General features: G+C 42.3%; 4 protein-coding genes across 5 annotated transcripts; 2 read left to right on the top strand and 2 right to left on the bottom strand.

Moving 5' to 3' along the window:
• The first annotated feature begins 78 nt into the window (after positions 1-78).
• ppih (peptidylprolyl isomerase H (cyclophilin H)) lies at positions 79-13,322 on the top strand. Its single transcript, XM_057326832.1, has 9 exons — positions 79-1,972; positions 7,210-7,274; positions 7,415-7,438; positions 7,877-7,921; positions 11,156-11,198; positions 11,757-11,849; positions 11,999-12,086; positions 12,166-12,206; positions 12,322-13,322. The coding sequence occupies exons 1-9, from the start codon at positions 1,907-1,909 to the stop codon at positions 12,388-12,390; spliced, it is 534 nt and encodes a 177-aa protein (XP_057182815.1). The 5' UTR covers positions 79-1,906; the 3' UTR covers positions 12,391-13,322.
• si:dkeyp-100a1.6 (probable G-protein coupled receptor 160) lies at positions 2,291-6,885 on the bottom strand. 2 transcript variants are annotated; one of them, XM_057326830.1, is made up of 3 exons: positions 6,818-6,879; positions 6,183-6,269; positions 2,291-4,962 (listed from the first exon to the last, which is right to left on the bottom strand). In XM_057326830.1, exon 3 carries the CDS (start codon positions 4,951-4,953, stop codon positions 3,943-3,945), a length of 1,011 nt encoding a protein of 336 aa, XP_057182813.1. In that variant the 5' UTR covers positions 4,954-4,962; positions 6,183-6,269; positions 6,818-6,879; the 3' UTR covers positions 2,291-3,942. The 2 variants fall into 2 exon arrangements, with proteins under 2 accessions (XP_057182813.1, XP_057182814.1); XM_057326831.1 differs by lacking the exon at positions 6,183-6,269 and having other exon boundaries at positions 6,818-6,885.
• A 278-nt stretch (positions 13,323-13,600) lies between the features above and the next one.
• ybx1 (Y box binding protein 1) lies at positions 13,601-18,285 on the top strand. The gene is given in 9 exon segments (XM_057326828.1): positions 13,601-13,894; positions 13,896-13,917; positions 15,485-15,548; positions 15,672-15,705; positions 15,797-15,886; positions 16,569-16,901; positions 17,044-17,138; positions 17,454-17,733; positions 17,940-18,285. Coding segments are annotated over 8 exon segments (1,161 nt in total). The 5' UTR covers positions 13,601-13,615; the 3' UTR covers positions 17,698-17,733; positions 17,940-18,285.
• On the bottom strand, positions 18,024-26,383 carry arhgef16 (Rho guanine nucleotide exchange factor (GEF) 16). Its single transcript, XM_057326827.1, has 14 exons — positions 26,224-26,383; positions 24,978-25,524; positions 24,590-24,641; positions 24,325-24,485; positions 24,192-24,248; positions 23,512-23,672; positions 20,968-21,120; positions 20,590-20,719; positions 19,965-20,039; positions 19,617-19,709; positions 19,339-19,493; positions 19,105-19,254; positions 18,570-18,742; positions 18,024-18,478 (listed from the first exon to the last, which is right to left on the bottom strand). Exons 2-14 carry the CDS (start codon positions 25,452-25,454, stop codon positions 18,339-18,341), a joined length of 1,977 nt encoding a protein of 658 aa, XP_057182810.1. The 5' UTR covers positions 25,455-25,524; positions 26,224-26,383; the 3' UTR covers positions 18,024-18,338.
• Positions 26,384-26,748: the final 365 nt, after the last annotated feature.

Raw genomic sequence — 26,748 nt, 5'->3', positions numbered from 1 at the left:
GCGCTCCAATTCCTCCCTCCTGTTTACAGTAGTGTGTGTGTCAGTGTAGTACACTTACAGTATGAGCCAATGCAACACATGAAATGGAAGAGTTGTTATATATTGTTACTAAACATACATTGCTTCATGAATAAAATGTTTCTTAGGTTTTGGTTTTTCGGCAGTAGAGCAATAATTTTTATTAATAATACATTTTTTTTTGAAAGAGTTAAAAGGGGATCTAAAAGAAAAGGCGGGTCAATAGAGATAGATGTGATTCCTCTAAAGAAGAATGTTAAAGAGATGCAGCAGATCAATCAATGTTCTGCTGTCATCTACAGAAGAAACTCGTGTGGTGAAGGATGACGTTATAGTTTGCACTGTTAGCGCCGAGTGAGTTTGGGATTAGAGACTAAATCCTAGTTCTAGACTAAAATAAATGTTAGAGCTGTCTAAACTGAAAACATGTTTGCTGTAGGGTTGTGCAAAATTCAGAATTTAATTCAATTATATGAATGAATTTGAATTGACTCCACCCTACAGGATGTTGAATTGAATTTGAATTGAAATTACAGGAAGTGGAATTGAATTCATGGCAATTCAGAGAAATTCATTCTTATCACATATCAGTGAGAATGTGATACTTTTAACATACATTTTTCTTCCTAATGGAAGTACAGATACTAACATTAAGCATACATTCCCTTAATGTTGAATAATTAGCAATATCTTCATTTCAAAGTAATCAAATGAAACAATGTTTTGGTAATGCAATTATCATTTATTAAAGTACTTTACACGGTAACGTTGTTGCATCTAATGGTCAACAGTTCCTCAAATGTTTGGTCAACCATTTTGAAGACTTGGATACAGCAAGGTATTCTGGGAAATGAAGTGCTATCCTATCATTTCCCACAATTTGAAAGTTATTACAATTTTAATGATCTGTTTTATAGAGTATGTTTATAATGTTAATTTGTGATAAAAAAAGGCCTATTTACTATAATAAAGTATTGTGTGCATAAAGTCCATACAATAATATCTGTATGAAATTCATGTTGTAATAATATGCAATATATACTGTAAAGCTTCATTGTTAAATACACCTTAATTATGTATCAGGAATTTCTTTGAATTTTATGGAATTCCAATTCTACTTCCTGCAATTTGAATTTGAATTGCAATCTTCCTGTTTGCAATCTCAATTCAAATTCAAGAATTGAATTGGAATTTAGGGGTCATTCTCAATTCAATTCTGAATTTTGTACAACCCTGGTTTGCCACTGACACATCTTAAATTACACACATCAATGCTTTTGTTTTGACTCCAAATGCACACAAGTGATGCTTTTTGGTCATGCATGTTTGTAAAAACGATTTAAATGTCCTAATTTAGGACTACCTAAAGGCTAGTCCCGATTTAATTTAATCCCTGTCCGGGAAAGCCCCCCTTAATGTTGCTGCACTTTTGTCCTACACACATTATGGTGACACCATACAGATATAGAAATAACATCATCTTAAAACATATCTGAACCATGAAGAGCTCATTTGCAAAAACAGTTGTCTAAATGTCAAAATGATTTTTTTATTGAGCATTCCAAGTTGTATCAATCTAACTGCAGTTGGGTTGTTTTGATGAAGTAATAGTTAAACAGCTAACTATCACAATAAAACATGATTTATGAAAATGAAGTTGTCTTTTTTTGCAAATGAACTTTTCAATTATAGTTACGTGAATGGAAAAATGAACAGAGTGCAGGTTGACTGAGTTCTGGCCCTGTGCAGTACCCGTAGCGTGTCCTCTCTGCTCTGCCGTAGTGACGTCACGCGTGCGTGTGTTTGAACTGCTCTCACGTTGTGTGCGTTTTTGAGCAAACATCAGTAGTTTATATATATATTTATAGTTTAAAGCCTGAGTGGAGTCATGAATGTTCAGCCATCAAACCCCAACAATCCCATCGTGTTCTTTGACGTCACCATCGGCGGACAGGTGAGTGAAAAAACACCGCTGCACATCAGCGAACTCTCTCTCTCTCTCCCTCTCTCTCTCTCTCTCTCTCTCTCTCTCTCTCTCTCTCTCTCNAAGACACTAATAGGCAGGAAGATATCATATGTTTTGTTTGTTATTTTGACAGTAAGCCCCTCCCCTTCAGAAATTGCACACATAGAGACAACAAGTTTATTTGCTCTTTTATGACCCCAAGAGAACTAACTGAGAGGGCTATGCATTATGTGCTCTCTCTCTCTCTCTCTCTCTCTCTCTCTCTATTTTTCTTTATTGATTGCGTGTTCTTACAATATTGCCAAAGCATTGAACATATAACAAAAGACATACAATAAGTACAAACATGAGATTAAAATTAAACTAAGGTGCTGAGTAAGGCATAAATATAGAATGAAATATAAAATAGAGTATATGTAAGTAAACCAATGAAATATGGAAATAAAATCTCAATATCAAAGTAGATGTGAGGCAGAAACATGAGAATGTAATGAAGTCAAGAGTGCAGATGTGCATTGATTGTAGCAGATGAAGGCAGTAGTTTGTGCAGCTGATAGATGAATGAAGCAGCAGCTGATGTGTGTCTCTTCTCCCCACTAACATCTGCATTCGCTCGGTTTCTCAACACCTATCAAACTCTGGCATGACCTTTGACATTGTGTGAAAGTGTTTCTCTCTCACATCTTTAAAGTGATCACAATGAAGGAGAAAGTGTGTCTCAGTCTCCACCTCAGCAGTGTCACAGTGTGCACAGACTCCATGTTTGTGTGTGTCTGCCTCTCTCTACGGCCAGACTGTGATCACTGAGTCTGTGTTCGCTCAGGATCCGTCTCTGTTTCACATCTCCAACAGTTGTCTGTTTAGGGTCCGATAGCATTCTAGTTTACTTGGGTTTTTACTTTCCTTTTCCCAATGATCTCAATATGACTTTTGACTTTCTTTGATCATTTGGTTGATTCTGATTTGGTTCTGTTCGGTTGTGCCGGTGTGAAGATTCAGAGACAGCTGGCAGAAGGGACTGGCTTTAGGTCTCAGCTCTTGGGTTTAAAGTGCTTCATATTGAAGTGTGTTAAGAGGACTTGAGTTAAGGTGTGTCCAGAATTTGAGAGAACGTTTTTGGATGTGTATTATCAGGGGGTATCTACCCAATTCAGCCCTGCATGCATTATTTGGTGTTCTTCTCTGAACTCTTCAAATGTTTTTACAGAATTCAGCATGCAGGGATTCTATGGGGAGTTTATCCCGTTTGGAGTAATCTGTCAGACACTGTGAACCCCAAACCTCGCAGCCATATAGAGCTATAGGCATAATCACACTATCAAAGATTTGACACCAGACTGGAACTGGAATATCTGTTTGGGTGAATCTGCCTTTGATGGTGTAAAGCGCACGTCTAGCTTTCTCTTTCAGTGCATTTACTGCCAGACCAAAACCACCTGACGCGCTGATGTTTAGGCCGAGATAATTGTAGTGTAAAGTGTGTTCTATTGTAGTGTTTCCCAGAGTGAATGTGTATCTGTTATCCTGTCATCTGTCTTTTTTCTGGAAAATCATCATTGTAGTTTTGTTCAGATGGACTGTCAGGGCCCAGTTTTGACAGTATTTCTCCAGCAGGTGTAGGTGTTGCTGTAGACCTTCGGCGGTGTCTGACAGCAGCACCAGATCATCAGCATACAGAAGACATTTCACCTCGGAGTTGTTTAGAGACCGGCTGTTGCAGATTGTTCCAGTAACACGGCTAACTCATTGATATAGTTAAAACATCCCTGTCTTACTCCGCGCCCCTGAGAGAAAAATTCTGTTCTTTTATCGCCAATTTTAACTCCGCATTTGTTTTCTGTGTACATAGATTTAATGATGTCATAAGCATTGTAGAATTTTATGATATAGGCCGTCATGCCATATTGAATCAAATGATATGGGACCGCCACAGAGCTGAAGAGCGTAGTCCGGTTCTGTTAGATGTTGTGAACGACAGGTGTAGTTGTGTTCATGCGTGTTGCGTCTGACAGAAGAACTGTGCTCACAGACTCTGAGCCTTTGCTCAAATGCCAATAAACATTCCACAGACAGATATCGTCCGGGACGTTAAAGAAAGGTCCAGTCCCGTCGCTCCGACACCAAAGGGCCGCGCCAGCCAGAGCGCTGTTAACACAGGCCATCCACAGGAGATTGACGCTGGCGTACGCTGGCACAACCAAACCCACCAGATCACATGCCACACATATGAAGAGATACGGCATCCATGTCACGGCAAAACCTAGAGTTAGACCCACAAACAGAGACGGAGAATCTCCACGTTCCCCAAGCGGACCATAAGACACGTATCGACCTTTCTCGAGAACGGCACAATCCGACATTTGATTTGCCCTTCTGATCCAGCCAATCAGCTTCTTCTGATGTAGCAGAAGGACAACGGCCACCGCGACGGACAGCTCTGCGCAGAAGTGAGACACAACAGTAGCTCCATGCACACGGCACACAAGGATCTTCACGTCTTTGTGGATCTCTATGGGATGAGCGTCAGTGTAGCGGTAGGAGCACATGCACGCTGATGCCCACAGAAGAGCGGCAGTGATGCAGTAAACAACCGTCCTGCACTGACGCCTGCGCCCCGCCTCCGGGAGGAGGTATGTAGCGTAGTCGAGCGCCGCCGCGACGAGGATGGGCAGAGGCAGAATGGCGTAGACGGTGGAAGCGTGTGCCAGGATGAAGCACATGGATGAGGAGGTGGACTCTCTGAAGAGCCACACGTATAAGACGCTGCTGGCCAGCATCACATCAGCCGCGTGCATAGAGATGCTGAAGAGGCCCAGGAGCGATCGGTGTATACTGCTCGTCCAGAAGAACAAAACCAGTGTGTTGAGCGTGACTTTAGAGCACAGAATCATGAGATACTGAAGAGTCTCATCATGACAAGACTTCCCGCTGGAGCCTGGAGATGACAGAACGCCCATCATCATCATCATGTGCTCGCTCTGAAAACACAAAAGAACAGAGAAATGAACCGCTTTGGTATGTTTTATGTTTCTAGTGCAAAGTCACGATGCTGTCGTTTATCATCAGGTAAACCAGCAAAAATGACTATGCTGATCAGATGATCTCTTCTCTTCATTTCATTTCATTTCTTTTTTCAAATGAAAATCAAATAATTCTTGTAGTTTATTATTTTGAATGAGCTTTTTTATTGTAGTTATTAATGTTACTTTCAGTTTCATTTTTATTTCTTTTAATATCACTGGGTGGTTTTCATTTTTTTTAATTTAGTTCAAGGCTTTATTATTATCTCCAAGGTAGCTAGCGAACATTACACGACAAAAGCAAAAACACAAGGAGAAAATGAAAATCACATTAAAGAAGTAAGAAAACCAATAGCAGCTGGAAGGAACAAAAGAGTTCTTGAATCTATGTGTCCTGTATATTGAGATCTTTACTCGAAACATGACTGACCCTTCTTCAGATCACTTCTATTATTCAGAGAACAACCAACCAGTTTAACACACAATTCCCCGTCATTATCCGCTGGTGTTTTGAAGAGTCACTGACCCGTACCATTAGGGATGTAACGATTCACTCAGCTCGTGATGCGATTCACGATTCTGATCTCACGATGCGATTTATTCACGATTTACTCACGATTTATTTTTTAAAAATGAGTTGAAACAAATTAGAAATGAACAACTTCCCTTGCATTATTTCTTAAATGCTTCACGTTTCTTTGCATAATAAAATAATGTTTTATTTCAAATAACAAAAGTAAACTGCGATTTTATAACAAATTAATAATAGAAAAAGTCTCTTTAATATAAACAAACTAATACTGTCTGTGCTTTTCTTGGATTTTTTTGCATTTAAGAAATATCAGCATCCATGCTGTTCAAAAAATGTATTGCGATTCAGTTCAAGCCTCAACCGATTTGAATCGTCACTCATTATAACCGATTTTCAACCGGCTCACGGTGAATCGTTACATCCCTACGTACCATCCTATAAAACATTCTCATAAACCTATTATCAACATATAAAGCTTCCTGTAAAATAGAACCGTTGATCTGACTTAATATAATCACATAATCCTGTGACTCGTATATCAGTTCATTCACTTCTCAAACATGATTTCATACTTTAGGCGTTTTTAACTGCATGTCTATGTGTGTCTTAACATGTTTCTCTGAAAAGTGCTGAAATAATTTCGTACCGTGTGAAATCTTGAACGCGCTGATATAAGAAGAGCTCCTCCATCAGAAAGAAGACGGCGCTGTGTGTCTGTGTGTGTGTGTTTATCCTGTTGGGTGAGAAAACAAGTATTGTGTCTGAGCAGCGCATTCTTTCATCCACACCTCTTTACCTGCGAACACTTCTTCTGTCTCTCTGTCCAATCAACAAGAGCATGGCCAGTCCACGCCGGGACATCATCATCAGGATGTATTTCTCGTATTGCCTGTTTTACATCATGCTTCAGATTTCACAGGCCAGCGTTTTACATTTACCAGTGTTGTTGAAAGTAAACCACTGCAATGAACTCTTTTTTTTTTTCCCCCTTATTTTTCTATCCAAAAAAGACTTTCAAGAGAGGGAGGGAGATCTTTTGACTGGTCCCTCGTTGTTATTTTGATTGGTGACGTGTGCGTATTTGATCCCTCATGTTCTCTGTCAGGTTTTGTTTAGGAGTGTATGTGTCACAGGTTTTTCTCTTGTTTAATGTGGTTTTAATACAAATCCTCCTTCACCCGAGTTACCGTGTAAATGTCAGTTCTTCATATCTGACCGTACGAATGAGCAGTCTACACTAAACATCTTAAGGTCATGTGAAGACACGTAGACAGATCATACCTGTGATGAAGAAGCACGTCTTCAGCGTGTGAAAATACAGAATCTCCCGTGGTCCTCGTCACACAGTCATTGTACCAGCACTCGTGTCTGAACAAACGGCTCTTTTAAAGAACGGTCCCTCGGTCACGTGAAGCAGTGACAACTCGCTTCGTTCGGTCAACAAACAATCGTGTGTGTGTGTGTGCATCTCTGTCTTCCCGTTTATTTGTTTCTTTACATGTATATATGCATCTGGAAGACATTTTATTCCCTGAGAATCAAACCCGTGATGATGCACGTGCTCGACATGAACACAACACTGTTTGTTTACATCAAGAATGACAGCACGGTAAATCTGGAGATTTGAGAAATTTGTCTTTTGATTGATCGTGTATCATTAAATGTTTCTTTAGGAAGTGGGCAGAATGAAGATCGAGCTCTTTGCTGACATTGTGCCCAAGACTGCTGAAAACTTTCGGTAAGATGAGTTTGTGTTCATGTACGTTTGCTCCTAAAGCAGCGTTCACAGTTAAGCGTTGTTGTGTAACAGCTTTAGAGTAAATGGACGTTAAAGACCACGAGTATTACGTGATGAATGTGGTTTTGTGTGTCTTGCAGGCAGTTCTGCACCGGAGAGTTCAAGTAAGTCACGTTCATTTGTTATCTGTAATGACACATGATTAAATGACTTATTCATGTGTTATTCTAATGAAATCATTCTTGAACTAGTACAGGTTTAATGTGACCGTTCTCCTAACCACACAATGCAAGAAATGACAACATGAAGAGAACTGAGCTGATAAATCCACGAGGCTGTTTGAACACATTTACATTGATGCGTCTGCAGATGTTTCTATTCTAAATGTCTTCCAGAGCATTTAAACTAAACATTTGAAGAATGAAAGCCTCACTGTACTGTTAACACGCTGATCTACCGCTCCAGCAACACCGAGATGTTGATCTAGAGATATATATATATATGTGTACATATGCTGTATGTACCTGATGAATGAATGTGTTGACTGCGGCTCCGGGTCTCTTCCTCATGCCAGAGCTTTATTTGCATGTGTCTCACTGCAGGAAGGACGGCGTTCCCGTGGGTTATAAAGGCTGCACGTTTCACCGGTAAGCACCTTTACTCTGTGTCGTGTATTTAACTTGCATTATTTGCCAGGTATTCACCTGTCCTGGCAGATGATAAAACAGGCTGTACGGTGGCCTTATCTACACAATATCATTGTGCATGGCTGTGTTTGCTTTATGCCAGTATGCAACTGTATTTCTACAGCGCTTTACACAGTGTGCATGCGAATGAAAATAGTAGAAGTATTAAAGAAACCTGTGTCACAGACAGGAAAAGACACATGAAAATATGCAAATGTCATCATTTAGCAATACATGAAAACTGTGGCAGAGTTAAATAATGCGCTGTAAGAATATGATGGTTTGAGTCTGGTTCAGTTCTCTTCTGTCTAAATGTGAACATAGTGTCAGTGCTGACATATATTACATGAAGAAACCCGGTCAAACACCAGGAGAGTCATTTACATGACAGACTCCAGATTGGCTCAGTAGGACTAGGTGTTATAATCCCACTATTTCAGCACAGTTGAATTGCCCAATAGGACATTTCCCTGCACGCCTTATGCATGACGGCGGAAGCAGTCAAGAGTATGAAGAGAGGAAAGGAGGTCTGAGGTTTCGTCGGGTGGACATCCTCTGTGTTTAAGGGATAAATGATTATAGAAACACATAGCATGCTTACCTTTCCTTGCCATTATCAGAGAGACATCTCATGAGTTGTGTGTCCCACTTTCATCACATCCATAATCCTGGGTGAAAGAGGCCTTTTGGTGAGGTGCTGCTGATAATGCCCTTTGAATGGTTCCCATCAATGCATCAGTTGTGCTCCTCTGCCTCATTGGGTGTTTCGGCCCTTTATCACAAGACACCCTCAGCCAAGGGAGGCCCACCGCTGTGTCCATCCGCCTAAACCACAGCCATTGGCTTCTTCTTTCCGCACCACTGGCATGTTCTTGATTATCCTCCACTGGACCTGTCCTCTGAACCCCACTTCACGTGTCAGATTAGGGCTGCAGCCTCAACAACACTTGCTTTGCTGGTAGCTCGGTGGCATCACAACTCAACGCAACCATACGCGCCACCCCGTTGGCTAAGGCTGCTCTAGCCCCACTGGCACCATTAATGCATGCTCAGTGCCCCCGGTTCCGTATGGCGTAACATTCCAACACACAACACCATTTTATTACGTGGTCATTTGGCAGCCCATATTGTGTCCTACCGTTTCAACCACAGCCAGTGGCTGCTTCTCTCAGCGACAGTGGCAAGTTCTTTGACTGCCCTCCGTTGGGCCTGTCCTCTGATCCCCACTTCCTTAAGCAGCCCACTTCCCTAGAGTCACTTAGGCGTCTACAGGGCTGAAATTTGTGCAATAAAAAGTATATTTAAAGTCTAGCAGTGATCAAACCATTGGCAACAGTGACATAGAAAGCAAAACTCCAGTGTTATAGAAGTGATGAAAGTGACAGCCCACCTAGCAACACTCATCATGAGCCACACCATTCACATTTACTACCAAAACCACATTTCTTTCCTCATTTAGTACAGTCTGCCCACAGATCCTTCAGAAATAACACAAATGTCTTGTTTTTACCTTTCAGTTTACATGAGGCTTAGTCGACTTTGCATTTCAAGCAGCGTGATGTAAGGCCCTCGCTGTACATTATGACCTGCACAAACAATGCATACTTACAGTGATGTCATTGGTCAGACAACGTGACGGGATTAATACTAGCTCAGTGACATTTGAATCAGTTGTGTGTGTGTCTGTTTATTGACAAAAATTAAAAACGATAAATATCACAATTAATAATAGAATAGAATAGTCAGCACTTTCATATTTGAGCTGTGAAGAATGTCTCGCTTCTTGCCCTTGTGAGAGAGCCTCTTTGCCAGAGTTCATGAGAGGAAGAATTGTAAAACCTGTATAATCCAGATAAAAATATAAACCCAATGTTCATTTACTTCAAGCTGTTCTGTCTGATCGGTCTGTGCTAAGAATAAATGTAATGGTGTAGCACGCGTGCGATACAGTTTTGAACGTGCATTAGACAGAGCCGCTTGTTTGTGTGAAGTCGGACAGTTAACTTCCATTTTGTGTTTGGCTAGTGTCTAATAATATAACTATTTATATTGAATTTAATTTATGTAAATATTAATTTATATTATTATATTACTGCCTAATAATTGTATTAAATAAACGATTTGTTGAATGAGTCCTGTAGTTCGGTGGCATTTAAAGAAACCGTACGGTACATCTAGCGGTTGAGCTCGGTATCGCAGTCTAAATTCAGAATATTGGAGAGACGAGTTTAGCCAAGTTACGCTTCTTCTCGGTTTCTTTTGATTGTTATCAGAAATAATCTACAGGCGCTCCATTGTTTCTGAATGTGTACCGGAGGTTAACTGCAGCCCACAAACGCGCGCATGCGCAGTAACGTTTGTTTATGTTGTCACTTTGAAACCGTCTATATTTAGTTTTTGCGCTTGTTTTCTTGTTTTCCGGCTGCATTGAGTCCATTTACAGTATCCAGAGCCCTGATCTGCGCGATGTGGGAAAGCGTGGAGTTCTATTTAAATATGTCCTCTGCTTGTTCTCTATGTGTCTGTATGAGTGAATGAGTTGCACACAGTTTAGCATGTTACAAGCGTGCCACTTGTGGATTTGTCTGTAGCTCACTGTTTACAAGGACATGAACACATGAACTTCATCCACAGAGTTGTTCAGAGTTTATTTTACGAGCATTTCACTGTTTGAGTGAAGCTACTGTCAAACACACTGAAGCTCAAGCATCTTCGCGACCACCCGCCAAAATAAAAGTCCACTTAATTTCAACCAGATGAAAGAAATAATTTACTTGTAGTAAACACTATAGTATACTTAAATATTTACTATAGTAAGGTTCAGAAAATACTATAGTACCTAAGAATTTTACTGAAGTATACTACAGTATTTTTATGGAAAAAATGTATTTACTATTGTATAGCAAAACATTGAAAACACAGAAATGGGAACAATTAAAAAACAAAAAAGCAAATTTGGGAAAAACTAAAAATTATATGGCCCTTATTTATCCATGTGACATTAATGTCCTGTCATTTACCTGTCTATTTATGTGATGAACTGCACTTTTTATACTTGTGCTACAAATGTTTGTCTTGTGCTACAAAACTTTAAACCTCTGTAGCACCTGTTCAATGTGCAAAAAAAGTTAACGTACAGCCCTGTCCATGACAATTGCTGTTGCGTTGTTTTGATGTGTGTGTTTCTGTTGGCAGGGTCATTAAGGACTTCATGATTCAGGGAGGAGATTTTGTCAATGTAAGTTTTGATTTGTGATGATGTTGATTTGATCTGATCTTTCAGGTGTGTTTAGAAACGGAACAAAGTCGACAGTCATGACATCCATCTGCCCGTCACAACATATGTGTGTAATTCTTAAAAGTGTCCATAGTTGTTCATCGTTTCAAATAATGTGGAAAATGAATTGAGTGAATACAACTCTAAAATAAGTTTAGATGAAATAGGTTTGCATATTTCAAGTATTAAAATGTCAAAGAAAATGTGACATTTGTTTTTTTCACTTGTTTTGTTTCCCAGCTTATATAATAAATCATATACATGAACAGACAAACATGCACGTTTTTATTTGTTTCATCAACGAGTTATTGAGAATAAAAACTAGTCATTTCAAAATAAAGTTAGTGGATAGACCATTGAGTGACAGCAGATTCTGTCTTCTGACTGCCTCTAGTGGTCATGACGTGTTACTGCAGCTTCAAACATCACATCATCATCATCTGTCAGCTCACAAGTGTCTCATGTCTATGGAGTGAATAGTAGTGTGTGTAGTTAAAGGTTGTATTTGTGTGTCATCAGGGCGACGGCACGGGTCTGTGCAGTATCTACAGAGGACCGTTTGCAGATGAGAACTTCAGAATGAAACACTCCAGTCCAGGACTTCTGTCTATGGTAAAGCTTCACTGCTGCTGCTGTGGGAAATAGTCGCAAACACTCTTTATATTCACACAAAAAACATCATTTAACAGTACTGTTTGAGTCGCAAGAAATGCAGAACCATATAGCATGTGTGTAATGTTTCATGATGTTGGATCTGTCAGGCTAACAGTGGGCCGGGAACAAATGGCTGTCAGTTTTTTCTCACCTGCACAAAGTGTGACTGGCTGGACGGGAAGCATGTGGTGTTCGGTAAGTCAGAACAATTCAGGATTGATATGATCTCATCACTGGTCACATCTCATAACTTATTTTGGACCTCTTCTTGTAGGAAAAGTGGTGGATGGTTTGCTTGTCATGAGAAAGATTGAGGTGAGTCAGCGTCGTACACGAGTTTCACAGCTTCACAGTACTTTTGTCTGATTTATGAGGCTCGTTTGTTTTTGTATTATCATTCTCATATCATTTTTTTACATGTCTTGCACAGAATTTACCAACAGGACCCAACAACAAGCCCAAGCTGCCCATCGTCATCTCTCAGTGTGGGGAAATGTGATGGGTTTTATTTGTGTGTGTGTGTGTGTGTGTGTTGGGGGGGAAGTCACTGATCATCTTCTGGAATCAAACCATTTTACATTGATTTGGAAAAGGAATCACCCGATTAAAGACAAACTGATGAACATTCTATTTAACCGAAGGCAGAAACGAGTATTCTTTCTACATTTTGTATGGCAATGCTTTAATTTTAATTCACTCATAATTGTTGACTGTTAGATCTGTTTTCTGACCAAGATAGCCAAAATAAATGTCACTTTTTTTAATAAAACTGAAACATCCCGGCAGAGTTGATCTGACGTTAAAAATGAGCTCAATCGTCTCGCGTGCTTTGGGTTGATGATACTGAAGCAGTGCTTTAAAGACACACCACTCAATGAAAATTTCTTGAGCGAAGCCCCATTGTCTTCTTATAGGTCCTTTACCCTGAGCCACATCCTCCTAACCCAGAAAGCCCTTCCCCCAGCTCCTGGACTCTGGCCCATTGACACAAAAGCAGTCTTTCAGCTGAAGTGCAGGAAGAGTTTTGGTCCCGGTGGGAGGCGTATGGGGTCAATGTTAAAGCCCGTCTTTGTGTTGGACCATTAACAATAAAATCACACTTCAGCCGGTCTCCTCCACACTGCCACAAACGTATTTGCATGACAAAAAAGAAGGGGGTGGGTAGTTAGGGCCTGTCTCATCCACGACCATTGAGTGCTTCCTTTTATAACATGTGAGTAAAGTCAATGTGATGAAATTGAAACACATGATCTCTACGTTACACCACCATGAATTCATCCAGATTCTGTACTCCTGTTTATCATTCATAGCGTTAAAAACCCCGAGATATTTCGACTTACTTGGGAGTTAAACGACTTGCATGTCTGAACGAGATAAACGCCTTTGTGTTAATATAAGAACAAAGTTCAGTCCGTATTATGTACGTTTATGTCATTTTGGGGTGTGGTTCTTTAGATAAATATTTACCATCAAGCGCGTCCATTGTTCATTCCACATACCAATCTGGGTCTTTCTTTAAAAGTTTTTTTTGTAAATATTTTCTTCTATTTTGAGGAAATATAAATCGGAACGGTAAATTGGGTTTTGTATGCTAGGTGGTGCCAATTCCTTAAAAACCCATCACGGGCAGAGATAACGCGATTTACCCATGATTGGCAGTACATGTAACCAATTCGCTTTCGCCGTCGACTGATCGCAACATGGTCGACCAATCAGATTGAGGAATGGGTGGAGAGACGGGACAGAATATCGTCCGGCATCGTCACCCAGTCCGTCCAGTTCGATCGGCAACGGGAGCGGAGAAAGGAAAGCGGAGAGCCCGAAGGCAGCAGCCCCCTACCACCGCCGGCCCAGGTTACCATCTAGCACCGGGAAAACACACTAGAGAGCCGCCGCCGGCTTTACCAACAATCAAACACCATGAGCAGCGAGGCCGAGACACAGCAGCCGCAGCAGCCTGCCGCCGACGCGGAGAGCCCGTCCAGCCCGGCAGCCGCAGCTTCAGCGGGGGATAAGAAGGTCATCGGTAAGCCCGTCAGGGGTACAGTGTAACTGTATTGCTGCTATATTCGCACATTAAAAGATAAACGGATCTTTTGAGGGACTTTTTCACGAGTCGGCGATTAACGGCTTTGAGAATTTTACCTCAGAAACTATTCAGTCAGTGAAAGCGCGTGGCCTGTCGTTATTCCGCTTGATTTCATTAACGTTAACTGTATCGTTGTGGCTAACGTTACTCGGCCCACGTTTAACGTAAAGTTGGCTTAATTCTCTGTATTGTTTTCGGGTTAAATTTGGTCGTTTAACTGGTTCAAACACGATAAACATTCTCTCGCGGGCCGCCGCGTTCCATCACATCCGCGTGCGGACCGCCATGACTCGGGCTCGCGGCCTGCCCCACGCGCGAACACGACTGAGCCGCTAGTGTTTTATGTTAAAGGCGAGAGAAATTTTCACTACGGTTATTGTACTAACTTATATGAAAGAACAATGAGCCGCGGATCGGTGTCTCGCGGCCTCGAGCCGGATCTTGGCCTTGATCGTGACGCGACGCTGGTCAGACGCGTGAAACTCGCACGCCCTCGGGCCGACGGTCACGTTTACAGTGACCAGTCTCGAGGTGTAGTCCGAATCGATCACTTTGTTTTTTGTTATTGGGGGTTTAACTAATTTAAGCCGAGTTAATCGGCGCCCTTTGTTCACGCGGAGCGTTCGACGCGTCGTGCATACGTGTCCTCGTCTCCATCAACACCAGCGCGGTCTCTTCAAGATCCCGCCAGGCAAACGATAATTATATTACACGATCGATAACGTTACATGCGTGAGCACATCGTGCGTTTCCAAGCCTCCCTCGTATAAAATGTCCGCCATGACGCGGAGATCATGGACGCGTCTTTTGTCTGAGCCGCGTCTACAGTCGGACGCGTTTCACACGCGTAACCACAATTCACCGGTTAATCGTGATGTGTAAAAAATACACAGCGCGTTTCGAGTGTTCTGTGGCGAGGAGGAGGGAGGATGATGATGATGAGGAGAAAATGTGCTGTTTGGCTTCGGTCCGGCCACATGGCGGATGCTAGTCTGCTAACTGCACTTAGCATCTCACCACTGTCACTTCCTGCAGCTACACATCAACATTACTCTGGCGCTTAAAATCTGCGTTATTCGGTCTACAGTGAAATCTCCTATAAAGCATTGTTATAAGTACTCCATGTGAATGTATGCTGTGATATCGTGCATATTTGAAGGTAATGTTGTTAGCAGCTCTCTCCTCGCCTAGCTCTTTGTGTTTCTAGCCTCGTGCAGTATTTTCGGCTATGTGGTTTCTACAGCGCGCGACGTCTTGAGCAGCATTACAGTCAAACACAAGTAGGAGGTTGAGTTAACCGTCAGACCTTTCATGGCGATGGAGACTCTTCTGATAACAGCAGCTGTCCTCGCATCGCAGTCTATTTAAAGCAACATAGTTGGTGGTTATTTATAGATGACACTGAATGAACTGCTTTAAGAGAAACGCACTGTTAAACGAGTACTCGCTTTCTCTCTGAAAACTCTGTGCTGTTGTATTTGACTTCCTCTCTCTCTCTTTATAGCAACAAAAGTCCTGGGGACAGTGAAATGGTTCAATGTGAGGAACGGCTATGGTTTCATCAACAGGTAAATTACTCATGCTTGTATATAATATGTGCGTCAGGGAACATCCACAATCCTGTTAAGCCTCGACATGCTTACAAAGCCAGACCTGACTTGCACCAAACATGTATTTGAAATGTTTTTCAGGAATGACACGAAGGAAGATGTCTTTGTCCATCAGGTAGTTATTATTATTTGACAACAAAGAGACGTACTGTCAGCACACTTTTTGTTTTGGGATGCGTTCTTACTGCTGTTGCTCTTGTGTCCAGACGGCCATTAAGAAGAACAACCCAAGGAAATATCTTCGCAGTGTTGGGGATGGAGAGACTGTGGAGTTTGATGTTGTAGAGGGGGAGAAGGTGAGCTTTGTTGAACTGCACTGGTTGTCTGTTGGGAACCGGTTCTGTTTGAGTGTCTTGAATTGTCATAGTACAGTATCTTCCTACAGAGTTTGGTTCACTGAGTCTTGTTTTCATTTCACTGAGCTCTGAATGGAATCTGTCAGATTTGAGTGATGTGAGTTTAAACGCCATCAATCACAAACATGCTGTACGACCAGTTCAACCTTATTAATAAACAGACGAATAATGCTCTCCTGTGTCCCATACATGAGTCATTGCTCAATGAATCGATCAATCTAGACTGCCGGATGTGTGTCTGTTGTAGTCAGGAATCCAGTTTTCTTTAGATTAACAAATTCGTTTTAACACAAAGGTGTCTATTTAACAAAACTTTTTCTTGAAATGAATAAATGATGATGCTCAACGCTTTTTGTCGGCAAAACAATACCAGTCAGAAATTTTTTCATTATAATGCCATGAGCATGGTGGCGATCATTTATAAGAGGCAGGAGTGCATTTTGAAGAATCCTGTGAAATAAGATTGGTTAAATTCCTTTCCACTCATTGTAAAGTTAGGTGTCAGGGTGATATTGATCAAATATCAGGTTTCTGTTCAGCTGTGTGTCGAGATGATGCCTTCAGACCAAATGTGCATTGATTGAATGAGCAGATGTTTGATATGCGCTTGGTCTTCACTTAGGGTGCTGAGGCAGCCAATGTTACAGGCCCGGGTGGAGTCCCTGTGCAGGGGAGCAAGTACGCAGCTGATAGGAACCGCTACAGGCGGTACCCACGCAGGAGGGCCCCCCCTCGCGACTACCCGAGCGACGGAGACGGAGAGGGGGAGGGCCAGGGCCAGGGCCAGGAGAAGAGGGAGGACGGAGACAGTGCCCCCGAGGGCGACATGCAACAACAGCAGCAGCGGAGACCAACCTACGCTGGCAGACGCCGCTACCCACCGTACTTTGTGCGCAGGCGCTACGGCAGACGACCCCCTTACGCCAACACGCCCCAGAGAGGAGATATGACTGAGGTGAGTGCTGTGAATTGACAGTAGTCACTGGTTTCCAGGAGTCTGTTCATGATGCCCCAGTAGAACTTCACCATTAAATCAGGAGAGAGAGAGAGAAATAATCCCCCACATGTTTTTGATCTGATGCGTTATTGGCTTCCAGGGCGGGGAAGGTGATGAGAGCCAAGGTGGTCCAGAACCGGGCAACAAACCAATGAGGCAGAACTACAGAGGCTTCCGACCAAGTTTCAGAACAAGGTTTGCATGTTGTCTTGACAGGTGTGAGGAGGCTGTGACAGTGTGTCAGTCTGTCCTGTAATGAGGGCTGAGAAATATGTGAATCGTTCATCATTGCTGATTGTTATTTGGTGAGAATGTTTTCAAAAGATATTGTACTGGCGAGTACTAACAAGTGTTAGTTCACTTTGAACTCGCCCGATTAAATGTTCTGATTTGAAAACTGACAGTCAGCCTTAGAAGACTCTGTGTGGAAGTTTGCTTTGTGCACATCGATGAAAACAAACCCGAACATGTGTGCGTTTTTAAGTGAACACCGAAGTCTTGTGTCCACAGGGGTCCCCCACGTCCCCGGCCTGCGCGAGAAGGGGAGGAGGAGGAGGACAAGGAGAATCAAGGCGAGGGCGGAGAGAGCGGGGAGAGCCAGGAGCCCCGTCAGCGCCGCTACCGCCGCAACTTCAACTACCGCCGCAGACGACCCCAGAGCAACAAGCCTCAGGACGGCAAGGACAACAAAGCAGCCGACGCATCAGCTGACAAATCGGCCGCTCCCGAAGCCCAACAGGGCGGAGCCGATTAACCGCCACCGGCTTGACCATCTGCACCATCCTGCCGGGTCAGTGCATGATCGCTTTCTGTACATCACGTCTTCAGTGTTCAGTTTGCTTTGTGTAAACGTGAAAACATATCTGGGTCATAAACCCAAATGAAAAGAGACGATGTTGCTTGTTTTGCATCATACTGGTCTTGTGCCAGTTAAATGTCGCAGTGGTCATTCTAAGTGCTGAACCTGACTCCTTTGCATTTTCTTTGTCTTTGCAGTATTGTCAAGAAGAAACATCTGAAGATCTGAGCAATAAGAAACAGATATATGACTATGACTCGTCGATTGTCTAAGCTTGCAAAAATGCATTTCGACCAGATTACCACCGATTGCCTGCAGACTCTATGCAGACCTGTTTTTTTTTTCCATTATTTTTATGTGACAGCTAAAAGTTTTGGGGAAACAGCAGATGTTTTTCTAAATCGGTCTTAAGTTTTTACACCAAATGGTTTTTAAAAGTAATTTGATATCTGGTCAGTTTGACATTTTTAAATAACTTTTTATGTATCCAAACATGAATTTTAACAAAAGCAAGCTCAAATAAAACCAGAAGCAGTTCCTGTAGTACGTCTCTTGTTTGTTGACTAACGCATGCACGCACACACACTTCCGTCTTGTCAGACGTCGGTCTCTTTGCGCAGTCGCTCCATGCGCTGTATGTTGCTCTCCATGGCCGTGCGGTTGGTGATCTGAGTGGCACAGTTGGCAGGAAACCAGCCCCTTTCCCCATCTCTCATTCGCACTCCATGACACCAGCCTACAGGAAGAAACCAATCACAGTCATGTTACATGTGACCATTCACCCAACGATAAGCTCTGCAGGTATGACCTGAATGTGATGTGCTGACCTTCCACCTCCTGCAGGACTATGACCAGCTCGGCCTGCTGTAGACTAAGCTCATCTGGAGCTTTGGGCAGGTATGCTTTAGTGGCTTCATACTGCGGCAGCGCTTCACCGTCCTCAGTGATGCTCTTGTGTTTGAGATTACAGAGAGCTGTAACCCAGCGAGCTCTGTCCAGTCTACAAACACATCACAAAAACACTTCAACCAGTGTTCAAAGATCCATGAAACAGCATTTGGTCAGTTACAACATGGAGGGGGTGTCACAAAACGCTCTTTTAAAAATGTAACCGAGTAAGAACATCAGTCATGGACACTTTTTACTCTGAAATGAAATGGTCATAATCATTTAGCTGACTCTTGTCTATCCAAAGCATCTTACAGTTGAGGAAAACAAGCGGCAATTCATCTCAAAGTTTCTGCAGAAAATAAAATACAAAATTCCGGCTAAAAAATGACTCTCGAGACCGAGAACACAATCGTCTTATTGAATTCTATTGAAAATCATGAGTGTGATGATGGTATGGTGGGAATGGGTCACCTGCTTTCAGCCACGAGTGTCATGTGTTCAGATCGGCCGTCACTGTTGGGATTCATCAGCAGTTTCAGATTGAGTTTAGAGTCGCTCAGCTCCTCCTGTACGCTCACGTTCTCCACAGTGGCATAATCCAACACCACATAACTCTCCTCGCTGCACAAAAACACATCAACAGAGTGAGCGTTCACGTTCATCTGCTTCCTCACAGGCCCACAGTGAAACTAACAGGACTCGGACCTCTTTCTCTTGGTGACGATGAGCACATCATTGAAGAGGAACAGAATACAGCTCTTGTAACTGAAAGCTTTTCTGAAGAGACTCAGCTCTTCAGTGTACACCGCCAGCTCTCCGCTCTTCTTCAGCCAGCGTGATGAAGACACCAGTGGGAACGGCTGACATCACACACACACACACACACACGCACAACAACACTTTAAATACAGTTTTCACACATTTCTGTTGTTGATGCAGTAAAGCGTTCCTCCTCATCACATGATCTCAGGTCAGTGTTGTACCTTGATTTTGCCGAAGTCCATCTGTTTCTGGATGGTGTACATCTGTTCCGTTCTCTCCATCCTCCGCGCTCCATCATTACAGCTCTTCACCAGCTGTCACAGAAACAATCACAACATTCATCTTTTGCTTCTGTCTCTATCGTCATGTGCTGAAAAACAACTGAGACTGACAGATAAACATGTTTTTCTTCATTTTTAATGAAATAGATTGCACAGAGCAGTTTTGAGGAAAGCATGAACAATAATGCAACGTTTGACAGATTACCCTTATAAACCCAACAAAACAAACCATTTGTACAAAGCTAACTCAACCTATTTTGTTTATGAGCGATCACGCACACACAGTACCTTACTGATAGCTTTCAGAGCCCAGCGGGAAGCAAAGTGTTCTGCTGTATTTTTAGGGCTCTTCTGACAGACGGTCTGTGAAGACGAGAATAAATCAACAGACACACAGTTAGAAGCGGACAACATACAAACAACACGTTCAGCTCTGAACACGTATGAGAGTATTTACACCTGCTGGATCATCTAAAACATGACGGTTGAGATGCCGCTCACGTTATTAACGTTACAAACCACACATTCAATTACCGTCGTCTTCTCTAGGAAAACAAATCAAGACTTCTCACTGACACCCACCCTTGACTAGACATAAGACTGACATTCAGATGTGCTGGTGAAACAGATATCACTTTTTATGTCCAGACTCGTGCACATCCAGCTGATACAGTCGGCCTTTTAGTTCACGTGAACATCATCAGCGTGTCAAATGTTCAACGTTGAGGGCTTGTCCACAGCATAATGCCAGAGGAATCAATTCTACAGAGATCATTAATGGTGCGATTCATTCTGTGTGTGTTTGTGAAGAAGCGTGCAGAATGAATCCTGTGGTGGTGATAATAAAACAATAAGACGATGCTCTGCGTGTGCGTGTTTGAAGCAGATGTGGATGAGCGTGTGCGCGTCTTACATCCATGAGCAGAGGCAGACGGGTCACTCTCTGCATGGGTAAGATGAGGAAAGAGATCATGGGCAGACCTCCACATTCCTCACTGCTTTCAATCTGCTTCAGAGTCTCTCGAAACGCACTGGTAGTCGTGCTGAAAACACACATGAACAAATCTTTACACCAAACTGCATTGTTGTCATGTTTGAACTTTGTGTTTGTCCTTCAAAACCACAGTAAGACGGTCTGAATTTGTTACAAATAAAATCTTTTTCAAATCATTATTTCACGTCCAGTAATCGACTCATGAGGTAAGCAGTAGTGTAGTAAGAGCGTTATCCATCACATACTTTATATATTTACTGTAGACATGTGTGAATGCGTTTGTTAGGTGTGTCTTACAGTAGTTTCTGGAGGGTTCTCTGCTGGAAGGTCTCATTGGAGCAGTAGATGATGTAAGGTTCAAAGTGATGACTGGCGTGATTCTGTACGATGTCACTGATGTCCTGGATCACAGGATGTCTCTGGTGACGCTTTTCCAGATCCTGAAAAAAGCTGACACGTACACAAAACATCTGCTTAGCCCTCGTACAGGAACATCTCACTTCAACAGTGCCTGACATCCACAACCGCTCGCACAATGAACCACAAAAAAATGAACCAACATACTTTACAATCATGCTCCATTAACACGAACAAACTAACAATGAACACCACTTACATTTATTCATCTATGTTGACGATATTTGCAATGTTCCCTTGAATGAGCCATTAACAATTACACTGACTTCAGCTAACGTGAAGAAAGATCATGCAGTGAATGCCATTGACACTGTTGAATTGTTATTTCATAAAAACGAAATATGATTGAACTAATGACTGATGTGGGTCTTTTGTCATATAAAGCAATAGAAAACGACAAAAATGAACAACAATTCATATTAATGTCTTTGGTAGTTTGGATGAATATTGTTGTCCAGCAGAGGGCGCGCGCGCAGAAATAACGCTCTTCACATCGGATCGGCTCTTCCGACATTCACACCATCCGCTTAACCTTCAGTCCTGCTCAAATCTCAATACTGTCATCATGTCACACACGAGACTAGAGTGATTCTCATCATAAACTCAATCCCACAAACACCACTGAGTGGCCTTTATTATGTAAATTAACACGTGTTTCTGTGAAACAGGTTAAATGTGTGTGAGAGAGAAAGACCCTGCTGTGAGAAACATGAAGCCTGTTAAACCAGTTTAACCAGCGAGTTTCAACACGTCCAGCGCTGCAGTTACACACATCTCTGATCACAATATCTCACACTCATCTCTACACACACACACACACACACACACACACATGAAAAAAGAACTCCGACCCTCAGCGTTCCCTCTCATTTCCAGCTCTGGTCATGTGTGTGAAGTGGATGTAAACAGTGGGATGTGTGTCAGCACACACTCAATCAGTGCATTAAAGTGACAGAAGCCCTGCGTCTGTCTCTCTATTCGTAATCAACAAAACACATGCACAGATATATCAAGAGTTTATTTCCCAAATGACATAACTCTGCTTTTAACATGTTTCAAAAATCATGTTTTTTAGTGCGCATTCCAATCGATATCTGTCAAACTACAGTTGGTTTCTTTTGATTTAAGCCATAATAACTCAAAAAATACAGCTAACTAACACAATAAAAACATGATTTTTGAACCATTTTAAAAACGAGAGTTATCTCAAACAAACTCTTCTCTTACGTTCTTAAACAGAGGTATTAGTTTGGCTTTACTACTTAGCATTTGACAAAATAACCATGAGAAAACCTGTAAGATAAGAAGAGTGGATTGTGATGATGGTTTTGTCATGTGGGCCACTACAACTTGCAAGACACCCAGTAAAAAGAAGCACTTCGTGAATACAGCCATTACTGAGCTGACTGGCACGACTTTAACTTTCTGCTGACATGACAACAAAACAAAGACAGGTGTGTTTCTTATTATAACCTTCTTTATCAACCTGAATCCCAATAACAGTCTTATGAGTTTGACAGGAGGAAATGTGAAGTGTACGTTATAATTATGCTCATAATGAACCCTGCTTTTTCCTTTCAGACAGCAAATGTTCTTGTCTTCATTTAACTGCTCATCTACATTTGCACTTAAGAAACATCAGATGATTCACACACAGTGTTGGGTGTAACTGGTTACTAAGTAATTCAATTAATTTTCCCTTGAAAAGGTAAAGTAAGGGATTACTCTTGTTTAATTACAGTTACTTCTGATGTAATTGAACTAAACACTGTGTAATGTATTCAATAGCGTCCAAAGGATGAGTCTAACTTTAAAATGTACGCTTTAATGCGTCCCTCTCACATTTGTATACTTTGGTCAGTTAATAAGAATAATTGATGTATTATTTATTTGAATGAATGAAATAAGCCGTTTCATGTCCATCCTTGACTCCATTGTAATCAAGGTTGATGTAGGATGTAATTAGTAACTAGTAATGGAATGACTTTTTCAGAGTAACTTGAGCAACAGTGTTCACAAATAACCTTCGGTTTACATGAATAAAACTTCGATAGCAACGTCTGTTCAGCAAGAATCTAGAAATGAAAATGTTTCAATGGTTGGATGTAAGAGTTACAGGTATACGTGTGCGTTATCTTCCGTTTGTCTCGTTTAGGGTGATACTTGGATTTGAATGAGAAATGCTGGAGTTTTCTAGAGCCCCACCTGTGAGGATTTAACTTTAAGACTCGGTCTCAATCTGAGTCTGTGTTACTACGCACAAACAACACACAAATTCATCTTTATAGTATTCTGGCATGTGCTGAATGAGACATGAGGACGTGCGTGTCTGAAGGGAAGGTGGGAGCTGTAAACATGTGTTTACCTCATGTAAGTGTGTGTCATTTTAGGAGCTTTAGTAGTAGAGATGAAAGTGTTTGGTACCGTTTGCTGATGTCCATGATGACAGAAATGTTGGAGAAGAGGTGATGATGTTCTGTAGCGGTCATGGTCCTCCTTAAGTCCACGCTGTCTTTAAAATGGCGGATGAGAATACTGAGACTGTGCAGGTATGAATATTCTGATGTGAGGATCTCAAAGATGGCCTGCACAAACACACACGCACAGAAAACATCTCAATAAACACACGACACACAAACAAACAAGAGCGCAACACATGATGTCACAGGAGATCCATCATATATTTGATAGATAGATAGATAGATAGATAGATAGATAGATAGATAGATAGATAGATAGATAGATAGATAGATAGATAGATAGATAGATAGATAGATGAATAAATAACCTGTGCTTTTTAGAAGGCACACAGTGATCTGGACAATGATTCAGATGTAGATATGAAGCAGGTGAGAGACGTGTGTCTGGGTGTGTCTGTGTGTGCATGAGCTGGACTTTAGTGTTTGCACAAAAGAGAACTTGACTCTCTGACAAAAACAATATCAAGCACTCGCTTCCCATGACATTACACACACAAAACTCCAAACGCTCTTCACCAACTCTTCATTTCTATGAGAAATAACAGCGTTTCTGAGCGTGTGTGCGTAGTTCTTCTGGGTGACCGTAATGTGGACAGGGACATTGAATGTGAGAAACACACTTACCTCTTGTCTTTTACGTTCCTCGGGGGTGATGATGTCCAGAATGCCCATTTCCTTCACCTGAGAAAAGAAACGCTCCGTCACACACATCATCATCATCTGCAGAAGTGTGACGTGTGCACGTGACGTTCCACACCTGATATAACTGACTCCAGGTGATGTACGCTGCTCTGTAGTTCTTCACCACGATCCCCTGATCCTGCTCAGTGGCTTCAGTGGGACTCAAGTCATCCTCTTCTGTGCTCACATGATTGGAGTTCAGACCTCTCTCTCTGATCTCCTGATAGAACCGCGGCTCTGTGTCAACAACATCATCCACATCATGCTTCGGAACACACACGCACACGCACAGACAGCATCCTGGCTTTGTCATAATAAAGCAGTACATGAAGAGTACCAACCATCTTTAAAGGATCCGGCCTGTTTTCTGTTTCGGAGTTTGCCCAGAGTTCTCTGTGATAAAAAAACATCATGACGTGAATCACCCACATTCATTCTTCACAGCTTTCATTTCAATCCAATCTTCATCTTTTTTCATTCTAAACTTTTTTTTAAGAGATGTCTTATTTGATTCTATGTGTGTGTGGGTTTACATAATGTGACAAAACAGTCTGAATATGAAGCACAGAGATTAGATTTTTCTTCCACACAGACTGCAGAGCGGTGCATCGTCTTTTACACACCGTCCACAAATCTATTTCAAGCACGAAAGGGTTGAAATCTGTTCATTTGTTCAAGTGTGAATGTGCTTCAGTTTTATTTGGAGGCCATCGACAAGGGTAAACTCGCCTTGCGTCCCGATTTGGCAGGTTGTTTGGAGCTCGTGGTCGTGTCCTCACTGACAGGAGGCAGAAGGTCTGTTTCGTCTGCGCATGTCAAAGCCTCGATGTTCAGACTGGTGACGGCAGCGCGGTAGGATTTATTTCTGCGGTTCCTCCTGAACGAGGAGCCGTCGCCTCCATCGCTGTCGTAGTCTTCCCAGGACAGATCCTTGACCGGCAGGGTCACCACGGTGGTGTGATGGCGGTGTTTTGGGCGGCTGGACACCGCCAGGTTCTTGGGAATGAGCTGCTGCGTGCCCAGCCGTCGGGCGGCTTGGCTCTGGGTGCTGAGAACCACAGGTGAATCCGCTCTGGACAGATCCACGCTGGAGGCTGAACGACCGGACGCTTGCTCCAGCTGAAGGACGGAACTGAAGCGCTTTTCTGACAGCAGCAGGTCACTTCGCTCGTCCGTCACGGATCCGTCAGACTTCCTGTGAGTCATGGCACCAGAGCTTTGCTTTCGTGTTTGTGTCACTCAAGGAACATCAGGAGCTGCACGCGCTCTAGTCAACCTGTACATTTACAACAACACAGACATGCGGGTGTTAACCTTGATGTCTGGAATCCATCTGATGTTAGTAAGTCAAGGGTTCACGTGCCGATCACAACTCCAGAAACACAGGCATTCACTGCCTGAGCCTGGCATGGCCAATCAGAATCAAGTGTCATCTAGTCTGATCAGAAAACAGAGTTTTGCATCATGGAAATAAATAAGAATGGGGGTGGACTGATTGTCATGCAGATAGCCATCACAATGCGAGAAACGATACTCATGTTCAGGTCAAATACATTTTCTGACTCAACACGTGCTCGACATTCATGATATTTATCCCCCCCCCCCCCACACACACACACACACACACACACACACACACACTTCTTGATCATTTGTCAAAAGTTCGACAACAACGATTTTTTTCATTAGTTCATTTTGTCAAAACAGTTTCGCTTTTTCTTAATGACAATATAACACGCTTGTGAACCGTGGTATCAACATTCACTGTAGAGCTATAACGTTATTTATACAGATCTTATAACACGGATGATCAGCATAATGAGACTTTCTTGTTGAGCGCTCAAACAGTTCACAGAGATCCAGGCCGCACATTTGAACTCACTCACCTTAATAAACACACACTCACTGAACTTTACGCCCAGATTGACATTTTAGTCAAACGCGAACATTGAAAGGTCACACGGAAGAGCCTTACCTGTGTAATATCACACGCACCGCGGTGATTTCACATGTCAGATTCGCCTGTATGTGATAATGAACATGCTAATTTTTGTCAAAAAGAGTTTAGCAGCACATTCCTCCGATTCACATCTGAGTGCGATACGTCACCGCACCGCACCGCACCGCAGGTGAGTGACGCCAAAGACTATTGACATTTACAAGACGCCGCACTTCTATTACTATGAATGAGGGGAAAGTGCAACGCCCAGCGTGGCCGCTCCCACGACGGAAGTCCCGCCTTCCAGTTAAAAGAGCCAATCATTGATCGTTAAAGGCGGACATATGGGGAGGAGCTGTGTCCTGAATTCGGTGCCCGGAAGCGTCATAATATAGCTGCAGAGTGCGGTGACTTTTCTTAGACGACTTTGGCGACGCCCATCGACCAATGCACTTATTATTCCTCATCCTTTTTCTTTGTTTTCATAAAAAAATATTTTAAATCTTGAAAACAAGTGCTCGGACGTTAGGATGAACGTGTTTTCTTTGTTTTGTAATGTTT

Source organism: Triplophysa rosa, unplaced genomic scaffold (assembly GCF_024868665.1).
Source record: "Triplophysa rosa unplaced genomic scaffold, Trosa_1v2 scaffold139_ERROPOS793776, whole genome shotgun sequence".
In the NCBI taxonomy this organism is placed as follows: Eukaryota; Metazoa; Chordata; class Actinopteri; order Cypriniformes; family Nemacheilidae; genus Triplophysa; species Triplophysa rosa.
Note: the sequence above shows the minus strand (reverse complement) of the source record. Positions and strands in the feature narration are given on the sequence as shown.